Source organism: Schistocerca serialis, chromosome 9 (assembly GCF_023864345.2).
Source record: "Schistocerca serialis cubense isolate TAMUIC-IGC-003099 chromosome 9, iqSchSeri2.2, whole genome shotgun sequence".
Taxonomy (NCBI): Eukaryota; Metazoa; Arthropoda; class Insecta; order Orthoptera; family Acrididae; genus Schistocerca; species Schistocerca serialis.
In genome coordinates, this window is record NC_064646.1 from 135,089,224 (window position 1) to 135,103,183 (window position 13,960).

Genomic DNA, 13,960 nt, shown 5'->3' on the forward strand with positions numbered 1-13,960 from the left:
CTCGAGTTTGTAATTTTTTTCCCGTATCTTTCAACTGAATCTCAAAGTTGAAGCTTATACTGAAGTTTGATATCATAAAGGTCTATTAACTGTGAAATTTTCAGATTTTTATCTGGGCCCCCAGCAAAGATATTGCAAGCCACAAAATGGAAAAATAAAAAAAAATCCATTTTTTAAAATACTATATATTTAAAGTGTAAGCTGCTCACCATTGATACTTTATAAAAAGTAACTGTACTATATAGTGTAATAGCAGAAAAATATTAAAGCTGAGAAATTAATTTTTCTTTGGAAAACTACTGTTCAAAAATTGAGTTTTTTAATTTGTCACTGATAAATTTGAACTATTAAAAATACACTAATGAATACATTCAGCTAAGTGATAATGATGTTAATTTGTAGCCCAGAGTGTTAACTAAATGCATTTTACCTGAAAGGCTTAGAACAATCCACTACTGAATAATTGTAAAAAATCTAGATGCTTGCAAATACGAAAAAACGCATGCAGCCTGGAACAAATATGGTCACCATTTAAAAATAATAAACAATGAATTTAAAAAAAATATTTTTGTGACTACTAAACATTGGGGAATTCACCCAGCAAATACAAAATTTTTCTGAGATGGTCCAGCGACCAATTAATTTTTTCTTGGACCACTTGGTATGGACTGACCCTAAGAGAAGGATAGCCACAGGATGTAGGCACTCAAATTTCCTCTTGGCCTCAGTGTAGGTCAGTCGGTCCAGGGTCTTGTATTTCATGATTTTCCTTTCTCGCTGTAAAAGCCTGCAGTCTGGCAAGAAAGGTGAATGATGCTCTCCGCAGTTGACATAGATGGGAGGCAGAGGACATGGAGTATTGGGATGTGATCGACGTCCACAATCTCGACATGTGACGCTGGAAATACAGCCGGAAGACATATAGCCAAATTTCCAGCACATAAAGCACTGCATCCGGGCACGGATATATGGCTTAACGTCACAGCGGTAGACCATCACCTTGACCTGCTCAGGCAATGTGTCGCCCTCAATGGCCAAGATGAAGGCACCGGTGGCAACCTGATTATCCCTCTGACTCCAATGAATGCGCTGGACAAAATGAACACCTTGCCGCTTTAAATCTGCATGCAGCTCGTTGTAAGACTGCAAAAGAAGGTGCTGGTGGAATATAAAATCCTGGACCATATTTAAGCTCTTATAGGGTGAGATGGTAACAGAAACATCCTCCAACTTTTCACAAGCGAGTGATGCCTGTGACTGGGCAGAGGATGCTGTTTTTATTAAGACTGACACAGAGTGCATTTTGGACAAGCTCTCCATCTCCTCAAACTTGTCCTCCACTTGTTCCACAAAAAAACTGGGGCTTCATGGACAGGAAACATTCTCCATCAACTCTTGTACATACAAGGTACTGAGCGAAAAAGCTTCACTGCCATCCTTAGCCTGGCGTTCCTCCCATGGTGTGGCCAGGGATGGGAATGATTTGGGTTTGTATTTCTTAGCATTGAAGTTTGACTGTGCCCGCTTAGAGACTGCTGGCAGCGGACCACCTGCAAGAGATGATGTACTACACTTCATGGTGTGTCATCCACCCTGATGCTATGCACTTCGACCAGGGGGCCTCTCCATGACCCACGAGCGCCACCCAGCCTCAGCAAGAGCCACCTGGCAGGATGGCCATTGCCGGGAGTCCCGATGCCCTAGGGAAATGGGCATCTACTCAATGGCATACATGGGGAGTTAATGATGCGGGCATCAGCAGAGCGATCCCCGTGTTGTCAGGGGGCTACAACCAACAGGGTACATGGCGCCCCCACCACAACGAATTGCTACCGTGCTGGATATGAGGCACTAAGAAGTCCAAGGTCATCGTTGGTGCAGAAAGTGACACTGCATAGTGCATGGTGGAAAATGCAACCAAAAAGGTGTCCTCACCCAAGAGATGACGACTTAGCAGGACTGAAATGCAATGACGTGAAAGTGGGCTGAAGATCTCACTGCACAATGGACACGATGCACCATGTAAGATGGCCTTCCCCAATTGGCTCGCTCTTCGGGAAAATTTTGAAAAATGGTGGCCAAACCCTACAGGGGACCATCACATAAAGGCCGAAAGCTGTGAGACTCCTTTTAGTCGCCTCTTACGACAGGCAGGAATACCTCAGGCCCGTCCTAAACCCCGGTCCCACAGGGGGATGCACCAAGAATGGTGGCGTCTGCAGATTCCGCAGGTCTGCCGAGCACACAGGCCAAAATGAAATTGCTCCGGGAAACTGTTTAAAAGAACGGCGGAAAAAAATTCGAAATGAAATTATGAATCGAATCTCTAAAATGCTCCCAGACTGTACAGTGGCGTGAATATGCCAAAGTACACATGAATGTAAAATGGATGATAAGGACTGTCTCATTTTTAATAGTGCCTAATTAATGTCTTTGATTTTACATATACCATCCCTTCTTTCCCAAGATCTGACCCTCTGCAGGTTTACTACTGTGTAAGTAAGATGACATTACCGGAAAAGCAAAATGATTTGCCTCAGAGTGACACTAGTGCTCAATAACCACACAAAGCCAACAGAAGTCAAAACATATCAGTTATAAATAAATACTTTAACATAAAGACAATCCAAAATAATTAAAGAAACCATTACCACTTTTAAAAGAATACCTTTTCTCATATTCCATGCTTACATTACAAGTAAGAATATAAGCATTTTCCACACGTTTTGGCATGTCTGGGTGCCTTGATCCATGGTCTAGGACAAGTCCATGAACAAGAGTTGTCTCTGTATCTGTTTTGTGCTGCATCTCCATCAACTCTATCATATGCAAATCAATCTCCTTTCCTTCCTGCTGTATTGCTAGAACTGCATCCACACACACCTGAAATAACGATGTTCTTAAAATTCTAGAAATAAAAACACTAAAATCAGAAAAAAATGTATAGCAACCGGTGACATTGTAAAGATTGACATGATGAAAGATATTACTGAAAATCTGTCACAGAAACAAAAAATTCACACATGGACAAGACTGACACAAGAGAACTAATACTGATGATATGTATTTGTGGACTTATTAAATACGAGGGTCACTCCAAAAGAAATGCACACTATTTTTTTTTTAAATCCATCTTTTATTCTGCATATTTGAAAGTTTTACAGAGTGTAGATACATCCTTTAGGAACAATATTTTCATTTCTCCACATAATTTCCATCCCTCTCAACTGCCTTACACCACCTTGGAACCAGCGCATGTATACCCGCACAGTAAAATTCTGGACCAACCTGTTGGAACCACTGTTTGGCAGCGTGCACAAGGAAGTCATCATCTTCAAACCTTGTTCCACGAAGAGTTTTTCAGTTTCCAAAAGAGATGATAGTCACATGGAGCCAGGTCAGGACTGTAAGGTGGGTGTTTCTACATCTACATCTACATTTATACTCCGCAAGCCACCCAACGGTGTGTGGCAGAGGGCACTCTACGTGCCACTGTCATTACCTCCCTTTCCTGTTCCAGTCGGGTATGGTTCGCAGGAAGAACGACTGACTGAAAGCCTCCGTGCGCGCTCTAATCTCTCTAATTTTACATTCGTGATCTCCTCGGGAGGTATAAGTAGGGGGAAGCAATATATTCGATACCTCATCCAGAAACGCACCCTCTCAAAACCTGGCGAGCAAGCTACACCGCGATGCAGAGCGCCTCTCTTGCAGAGTCTGCCACTTGAGTTTGTTAAACATCTCCGTAACTCTATCACGGTTACCAAATAACCCTGTGACGAGACGCGCCGCTCTTCTTTGGATCTTCTCTATCTCCTCAGTCAACCCGATCTGGTACGGATCCCACACTGATGAGCAATACTCAAGTATAGGTCAAACGAGTGTTTTGTAAGCCACCTCCTTTGTTGATGGACTACATTTTCTAAGGACTCTCCCAATGAATCTCAACCTGGTACCTGCCTTACCAACAATTAATTTTATATGATCATTCCACTTGAAATCGTTCCGCACGCATACTCCCAGATATTTTACAGAAGTAACTGCTACCAGTGTTTGTTCCGCTATCATATAATCATACAATAAAGGATACTTCTTTCTATGTATTCGCAATACATTACATTTGTCTATGTTAAGGGTCAGTTGCCACTCCCTGCACCAAGTGCCTATCCGCTGCAGATCTTCCTGCATTTCGCTACGCTTTTCTAATGCTGCAACTTCTCTGTATACTACAGCATCATCCGCGAAAAGCCGCATGGGACTTCCGACACTATCTACTAGGTCATTTATATATATTGTGAAAAGCAATGGTCCCATAACACTCCCCTGTGGCATGCCAGAGGTTACCTTAACGTCTGTAGACGTCTCTCCATTGATAAAAACATGCTGTGTTCTGTTTGCTAAAAACTCTTCAATCCAGCCACACAACTGGTCTGATATTCCGTAGGCTCTTACTTTGTTTATCAGCCGACAGTGCGGAACTGTATCGAATGCCTTCCGGAAGTCAAGGAAAATAGCATCTACCTGGGAGCCTGTATCTAATATTTTCTGGGTCTCATGAACAAATAAAGCGAGTTGGGTCTCACACGATCGCTGTTTCCGGAATCCATCTTGATTCCTACAGAGTAGATTCTGGGTTTCCAGAAACGACATGATACGCGAGCAAAAAACGTGTTCTAAAATTCTACAACAGATCGACGTCAGAGATATAGGTCTATAGTTTTGCGCATCTGCTCGACGACCCTTCTTGAAGACTGAAACTACCTGTGCTCTTTTCCAATCATTTGGAACCTTCCGTTCCTCTAGAGACTTGCAGTACACGGCTGTTAGAAGGGGGCCAAGTCCTTTCGCGTACTCTGTGTAGAATCGAATTGGTATCCCGTCAGGTCCAGTGGACTTTCCTCTGTTGAGTGATTCCAGTTGATTTTCTATTCCTTGGACACTTATTTCGATGTCCATCTGTGTTTTGTGATCGCTTCCATGGTTTTTTGACTGACATATGGCTGTGCATTGTCGTGCAACAGCAAAACATCCTGCTTTTGCCGATGTGGTCGAACACGACTCAGCCGAGCTTGAAGTTTCTTCAGTGTCGTCACATATGCATAAGAATTTATGGTGGTTCCACTTGGCATGATGTCCACAAGCAAGAGTCCTTCGCCATAGTCCGTAGCCATAACTTTTCCAGCAGAAGGTGTGGTTTTGATTTTTTTTTCTTCTTCTTGGGTGAATTTGCATGATGCCACTCTATTGACTGCCTCTTCGTCTGGTGAAAAATGATGGAGCAATGTTTCATCACCTGTCACAATTCTTCCAAGGAATTCATCTCCACCATTCATGTACTGTTCCAAAAGTTCACTGCTTACCGTTTTTCCTATTTCTTTGTGAGCCACTGTCAACATCCTGGGAACCCACTTGGCACAAACCTTTTTTAACGCCAACACTTTCAGTATGCTGCAAACACTTCCTTCCCCTATCCCAACATAGAGTGACAATTCGTTCACTGTGATGTGTCTGTCTGCGGTCACCAATTCATTAATTCCCTGCACATTATCTGGAGTGTGCGCAGTACGAGGCTTGCCGCTGCGAGGACAATCCTCAATATTGCTGTGTCCACTTTCATCACGTAACCTGCTTGCCCACCGACTAACTGTACTGCGATCGACATCAGCATCTCCATACACCTTTTTCAACCTCTTGTGGATGTTTCCCACTGTCTCGTTTTCACAGCACAGGAATTCTATGACAGCACATTGCTTCTGACGAACATCAAGTGTAGCAGCTATCTTGGAAGACATGCTGTGATGGCACCACTCATGGGAACAGGTTGAACTAAGTTTGAAAACAAGCGGGAAGGATGTATCTATACTCTGTAAAACTTTCACACGTGCAGAATGAAAACTGTATTTTTACAAAAATAGTGTGCAATTCTTTTGGAGTGACCCTCACATGTATAAATAACAGAGTGTCAATGCAGCAAGATACATTAGTGTCCACTCATAACTGCACTTGATACTTCCTCTGCCCAAAAAACTTGCATGCTGTCTACGAGACTGATATTTTTGCCTTCAATTGGAGGAGCAGAGCACACCTGTAGCATACTGATCATTCACTGCCACTAAGTTGAAGCAACAAGTTTGTCATAATTTAGAAAAGTTCAAGGGTAAGTGGTATTAATAAACTAATAAGCTAAAACGAACAGTTCATTAGTAATGGAAGCAGTTTCATTTATTTTTTGTCAGACACTGTATATCTGAATACAACAGTTATGAAGTGCAGAATCAATTTTGTTGAACCAGTGCAAATGAATTATAAACTTTTTTGCAAACCAACTGCAGTGTCACAAAAGCAAAGCACGGCACTTCCTTCTACCACTTCCGCAACACAGTAATGAGAGCAAAGAACGTGTATTTTGTATAGGTATTAATTTCTGAAGTGTAAGAACGATTCTCATTTTGTGGTTCTTTAGGATTCACCATTCACCAAATGACATGGCTGAGCAAAGACCATCCATTACAAATCATGAATGATCTTTGGAGCTAGCTGTTAGATGATAGAGCAGTGTGGGTTTCAAGTCACAAGTGAATCAACTTTGGCCCTCTGTGATACTGTTCTTTGTACAACAAAGAATAAAAACTGTACTACTTGACCTGTATATAAGAGCAATGTCAGAGTTGACTTTGAAATGGATATAAGTTGCTATCTTACACTGCAGTGGATACTTGCCTTTGTGATGCTGTAGTTGAAATTACAACACAACATTACTGAAACTACAGTTGGAACTTCTTTCATAGAAGTGAGTATTATATTTTGAATGAATTCCAGTTATATTTTCAAACTCAAGAATAAAGTGAACATGTCCTAATCCTTAGATAGTGATTTTCTTGTGAAGTACTTTCTTTTGTAAAACAGAAAGACATCAGTGGAGATAGTCCAAAAAATTTGTCAACGAACGACAAGGAATATTTAAAAAAGAACTAATATAAAGGAAATATTACTAATGCTCTCCTTTACATTAAGGTCCTATTTTGATCCTGGACAAGTAATTAACTGAAATTAAGTTTTCAGTCTGCTAAAGTAAATAAAAAGCTACTAAAGGATAAATTGATGCTTTACAAATTACCATTACAACAGTCTTTCCTTCATTTCTACAGACACTCTTTGAAAGAGAAAAAATTACAAAAGAGCTAGGGGAAAATGCATCTACTAATATTTTTTAGTCCTAAATTTTCTATCCATGTTGAGCATAGGAGGAACTGGATAACAGTGTTTAGTAAAACCAGCATTGATATGTAGTGGACTACACACACTTCGGGGAGCTCCATAATGTTACTCAGTACTATAATCACAAAACAAATATTGCATGAGCTTGCTTCACAATGCCAAACACTACGAAGTCAAACTAGGGCAAATATTTCAACAAGTTGCTAAAGTTAAATACATCGTAAGGACGGGGTTCGGAGAGGAGGTGTGTAACACTACATATCCAACAGCACAATTTTAGTATCAGTTATAGCAAATGTGTGAACTATACACTACAAAAATGTTATTATTGATAAAGCAACATTTAATCTGTGATTTGTACATACCTCTGTAAGAAGTTCAGCCAGTTGTTTATGGACTTTCGTCAATAGAGCAGTACGTGCTACATTAAGAAGGTTTTCTCGGGTGGGTTCTATCTTCACTTTTATTTTCTCCAGTGTTTCCAGTGTTCGAGCACGGGCCAGCTCGAATCCTTCTGTGATGACTCTTGGATGCAAACCCTATACATTGTCACACATACAAAAATCTTAGTACAACTTGTAGTGTTTAAAGCAACATACAGTTAGGTGACAAGAGTCATGTGATAGCAATATGCACATATACTGATGGCAGTAGTAACACGTACACAAGATATACACGACAGTACATTGGAGGAGGTGTCATTTGTACTAAGTTGAGTCATTTGAAAATGTTTCTGACTTGATTATGGCCCAACAATGGGAATTAACAGACTCTGAATGTGATATGGTAGGTGGAGCTAGACACATGGGAAATTCCATTTAGGAGATCATCAGGGAATTCAATATTCAGAGATCCACAACATCAAGAGTGTACAAATAAAACCAAAATTCAGGCATTACCACTCACCATAGACAATGCAGTGGCCTTCACTTAATGACAGAGCAGCAAAATCTGCATCGAGTTATCAGTGCATTTAGACCAAACAACTGGAAAAACATGGCCTCATAAGATAAATCTCAATTTCAGTTGGTAAGAACTGATGGCAGGGTTCAAGTGTGGCATGGACTACATGAAGCCATAGACCCAAGCTGTCAATAAGGCATTGTGCAAGCTGGTGGTGGCTCCATAACATTGTGGTGTCTATTTACATGGTATGAACTGTGTCCTTTGGTCCAACTGAACTGTTCCCTGACTGGGAATGGTTATGTTTGTCTACTCTGAGGTCATTTGCAGTCATGCATGGACTTCATGTTCCCAAACAATGGCAGAAATTTTGTGGATGACAATGCATCATGTCACTGCACCACAGCTGTTTGCGACTGGTTTGGAGAACATTTTGAACAATTCAAGCAAATGATATGGCCTCCCTGACTGCCCAACATGTATCCCACAAACATTTATGGCACATAATCGACAGGTCACTTTGTGCACAAAATCCTGCACCAACAGACTTTCGCAATTATGGATGGCTAGAGAGGCAGTGTGGCTCAATATTTTTTTGCAGAGGACTCTAAATGACTTGTTGAGTCCACACTAGATTGAATTGCTGCACTACACTGTGAAAAAGGAATTCCGACATATTAAGAGGTATCCTACGACTTTTCACATCAGCATAAATTATCCTTGAACAATATGAATTAAAGGTTTTCACTTTTGAAAAAGGTAATCTTCACTAAATATCTCTGAAAGTTTGACTCTGTGGAGATGAAAATGTGTGACTTGGGCAGTTCCTATTAAACAACAACAAACTCTATCACTCTGAACTGAAAGTTGATTTCTTCTTCCTACAGATCACCTATTTTCCCATAAAAGCTGTGAGCTAGCTCATCAATCATACCTGGACAGCTCAGTCAGTGACAGCACTGCCTGTGATAACTGCACCAGTCTCATACTGGTATACTAATGTGCAACTGGCTGATCCTTATAGTAAGTTTCAGAAACTATCCCCACAAACCCCCAAGTACGCCTAACTATCTCATTGTTCCTGAAGTTGTTTTCGTGAAAGAGTTCTTGGTGAAATTACAAATAGCAGTTTGGCACTCCTGAGCAGACCGTGTTATGCACTTGAAGCAACACTTCATAGTAATAAGCACATAACTTCAGGATCCCCCCCATGAACCATGGACCTTGCCGTGGTGGGGAGGCTTGCGTGCCTCAGCGATACAGATAGCCGTACCGTAGGTGCAACCACAACGGAGGGGTATCTGTTGAGAGGCCAGACAAACGTGTGGTTCCTGAAGAGGGGCAGCAGCCTTTTCAGTAGTTGCAAGGGCAACAGTCTGGATGATTGACTGATCTGGCCTTGTAACAATAACCAAAACGGCCTTGCTGTGCTGGTACTGCGAACGGCTGAAAGCAAGGGGAAACTACAGCCGTAATTTTTCCCGAGGGCATGCAGCTTTACTGTATGATTACATGATGATGGCGTCCTCTTGGGTAAAATATTCCGGAGGTAAAATAGTCCCCCATTCGGATCTCCGGGCGGGGACTACTCAAGAGGATGTCGTTATCAGGAGAAAGAAAACTGGTGTTCTACGGATCGGAGCGTGGAATGTCAGATCCCTTAATCGGGCAGGTAGGTTAGAAAATTTAAAAAGGGAAATGGATAGGTTGAAGTTAGATATAGTGGGAATTAGTGAAGTTCGGTGGCAGGAGGAACAAGACTTCTGGTCAGGTGACTACAGGGTTATAAACACAAAATCAAATAGGGGGAATGCAGGAGTAGGTTTAATAATGAATAGGAAAATTGGAATGCGGGTAAGCTACTACAAACAGCATAGTGAACGCATTATTGTGGCCAAGATAGATACGAAGCCCACACCTACTACAGTAGTACAAGTTTATATGCCAACTAGCTCTGCAGATGACGAAGAAATTGAAGAAATGTATGATGAAATAAAAGAAATTATTCAGATTGTGAAGGGAGACGAAAATTTAATAGTCATGGGTGACTGGAATTCGAGTGTAGGAAAAGGGAGAGAAGGAAACATAGTAGGTGAATATGGATTGGGGGACAGAAATGAAAGAGGAAGCCGCCTGGTAGAATTTTGCACAGAGCACAACATAATCATAACTAACACTTGGTTTAAGAATCATGAAAGAAGGTTGTATACATGGAAGAACCCTGGAGATACTAAAAGGTATCAGATAGATTATATAATGGTAAGACAGAGATTTAGGAACCAGGTTTTAAATTGTAAGACATTTCCAGGAGCAGATGTGGACTCTGACCACAATCTATTGGTTATGACCTGTAGATTAAAACTGAAGAAACTGCAAAAAGGTGGGAATTTAAGGAGATGGGACCTGGATAAACTGAAAGAACCAGCGGTTGTACAGAGATTCAGGGAGAGCATAAGGGAGCAATTGACAGGAATGGGGGAAATAAATACAGTAGAAGAAGAATGGGTAGCTTTGAGGGATGAAGTAGTGAAGGCAGCAGAGGATCAAGTAGGTAAAAAGACGAGGGCTAGTAGAAATCCTTGGGTAACAGAAGAAATATTGAATTTAATTGATGAAAGGAGAAAATATAAAAATGCAGTAAGTGAAACAGGCAAAAAGGAATACAAACGTCTCAAAAATGAGATCGACAGGAAGTGCAAAATGGCTAAGCAGGGATGGCTAGAGGACAAATGTAAGGATGTAGAGGCCTATCTCACTAGGGGTAAGATAGATACCGCCTACAGGAAAATTAAAGAGACCTTTGGAGATAAGAGAACGACTTGTATGAATATCAAGAGCTCAGATGGAAACCCAGTGCTAAGCAAAGAAGGGAAAGCAGAAAGGTGGAAGGAGTATATAGAGAGTCTATACAAGGGCGATGTACTTGAGGACAATATTATGGAAATGGAAGAGGATGTAGATGAAGATGAAATGGGAGATATGATACTGCGTGAAGAGTTTGACAGAGCACTGAAAGACCTGAGTCGAAACAAGGCCCCCGGAGTAGACAATATTCCATTGGAACTACTGACGGCGGTGGGAGAGCCAGTCCTGACAAAACTCTACCATCTGGTGAGCAAGATGTATGAAACAGGCGAAATACCCTCAGACTTCAAGAAGAATATAATAATTCCAATCCCAAAGAAAGCAGGTGTTGACAGATGTGAAAATTACCGAACTATCAGCTTAATAAGTCACAGCTGCAAAATACTAACACGAATTCTTTACAGACGAATGGAAAAACTAGTAGAAGCCAACCTGGGGGAAGATCAGTTTGGATTCCGTAGAAACACTGGAACACGTGAGGCAATACTGACCTTACGACTTATCTTAGAAGAAAGATTAAGGAAAGGCAAACCTACGTTTCTAGCATTTGTAGACTTAGAGAAAGCTTTTGACAATGTTGACTGGAATACTCTCTTTCAAATTCTAAAAGTGGCAGGGGTAAAATACAGGGAGCGAAAGGCTATTTACAATTTGTACAGAAACCAGATGGCAGTTATAAGAGTCGAGGGGCATGAAAGGGAAGCAGTGGTTGGGAAGGGAGTAAGACAGGGTTGTAGCCTCTCCCCGATGTTGTTCAATCTGTATATTGAGCAAGCAGTAAAGGAAACAAAAGAAAAATTCGGAGTAGGTATTAAAATTCATGGAGAAGAAATAAAAACTTTGAGGTTCGCCGATGACATTGTAATTCTGTCAGAGACAGCAAAGGACTTGGAAGAGCAGTTGAATGGAATGGACAGTGTCTTGAAAGGAGGATATAAGATGAACATCAACAAAAGCAAAACAAGGATAATGGAATGTAGCCTAATTAAGTCGGGTGATGCTGAGGGAATTAGATTAGGAAATGAGGCACTTAAAGTAGTAAAGGAGTTTTGCTATTTGGGGAGCAAAATAACTGATGATGGTCGAAGTAGAGAGGATATAAAATGTAGACTGGCAATGGCAAGGAAAGTGTTTCTGAAAAAGAGAAATTTGTTAACATCCAGTATTGATTTAAGTGTCAGGAAGTCATTTCTGAAAGTATTCGTATGGAGTGTAGCCATGTATGGAAGTGAAACATGGACGATAAATAGTTTAGACAAGAAGAGAATAGAAGCTTTCGAAATGTGGTGCTACAGAAGAATGCTGAAGATTAGATGGGTAGATCATGTAACTAATGAGGAAGTATTGAATAGGATTGGGGAGAAGAGAAGTTTGTGGCACAATTTGACCAGAAGAAGGGATCGGTTGGTAGGGCATGTTCTGAGGCATCAAGGGATCACCAATTTAGTATTGGAGGGCAGCATGGAGGGTAAAAATCGTAGAGGGAGACCACGAGATGAATACACTAAGCAGATTCAGAAGGATGTAGGTTGCAGTAGGTACTGGGAGATGAAAAAGCTTGCACAGGATAGAGTAGCATGGAGAGCTGCATCAAACCAGTCTCAGGACTGAAGACCACAACAACAACAACAACAACAACAACTTCAGGATTATTGTTCAGCTGTGATCAAAACACATAGGACAATTATTTTTCTATCAAGGATGGTAGCACACTGGCAAAGTCTCAAGTGCCAATAGAACCATTTTACAACTCAGGATCATCATTCTCAAGGCTTTGACACAAACAACAGATTCACACTCTACTCTTGCAATACCATCAAAATCCCATGCAAGCTTGTTTAAAATGACTGAACTGCCACTGCACTCATAACAACAACTAGCTTTGAGACTAACTTTTCATCTGCATTTGGTCCTGCTTATTAAAATTTGTTCCATTAATAGGCAAACGAAAACACAGTAACTGTGATACATAATACTAAGTTCAGTGGCCTCCACACAAAGAATGTTTCTGTTACAATAATCTTGTTAAACCCACAACTATCACAAAAAAGGCCTCAAAACTGCTCTGCCTGCTACCAGTGGCCAACTTGTAAGCCAAGGCTTAAAATTTATAGCAGTGTGTATTGTCTTGCTGATCACACATTTTTGTTAATTCCTGCAGAAGACCATGCAATTTGGGTAGGGGGCTATCAGTGCCAATTCTTTGACAGAAATGACAGGATAGTTTTCACAGTCATATTGCTACCAAGACTGCACTGTGCAAATGAATGATAGCACATCACTTAGAGGGGTGTAAACAACACTCTCTGGGGGCAATGGAAGAAAATTTTGAAGAGTAATGTAACACCAAGACTAGTGTGTGTAAATCTGACATGATTCTGGCCAATAGTAATTGCCAGAGCTTCTTGTGACCACAATAATGTTCTGGAGGAGGCACTGTGAGGAGGCACTGTGTGTGTTGTTGTTGTTGTTGTTGTGGTCTTCAGTCCTGAGACTGGTTTGATGCAGCTCTCCATGCTACTCTATCCTGTGCAAGCTTTTTCATCTCCCAGTACCTACTGCAACCTACATCCTTCTGAATCTGCTTAGTGTATTCATCTCTTGGTCTCCCTCTACGATTTTTACCCTCCACGCTGCCCTCCAATACTAAATTGGTGATCCCTTGATGCCTCAGAACATGTCCTACCAACCGATCCCTTCTTCTGGTCAACTTGTGCCACAAACTTCTCTTCTCCCCAATCCTATTCAATACTTCCTCATTAGTTATGTGATCTACCCATCTAATCTTTAGCATTCTTCTGTAGCACCACATTTCGAAAGCTTCTATTCTCTTCTTATTCAAACTATTTATCGTCCATGTTTCACTTCCATACTGTGATGGTTTGGGATTGGTTTTCTTAATTTGGGCTTGAATAATCACTTGGTGACATTTTAAGCTGCTTCATTTAAAATTAATCATCATAATGGGCTGTGC

General features: G+C 41.1%; 1 protein-coding gene across 1 annotated transcript in view; it reads right to left on the reverse strand.

The window, feature by feature from the left end:
* The window catches only part of LOC126419031 (T-complex protein 1 subunit zeta), a 64,519-nt gene that overhangs the window by 25,692 nt on the left and 24,867 nt on the right, over positions 1-13,960 (reverse strand). The window contains exons 4-5 of the mRNA XM_050086091.1: positions 7,584-7,757; positions 2,669-2,883 (exon numbers count right to left, since the gene is read on the reverse strand). Of these exons, the coding sequence (XP_049942048.1) occupies positions 2,669-2,883; positions 7,584-7,757 (389 nt within the window). The remainder of the gene's footprint in view (positions 1-2,668; positions 2,884-7,583; positions 7,758-13,960) is intronic.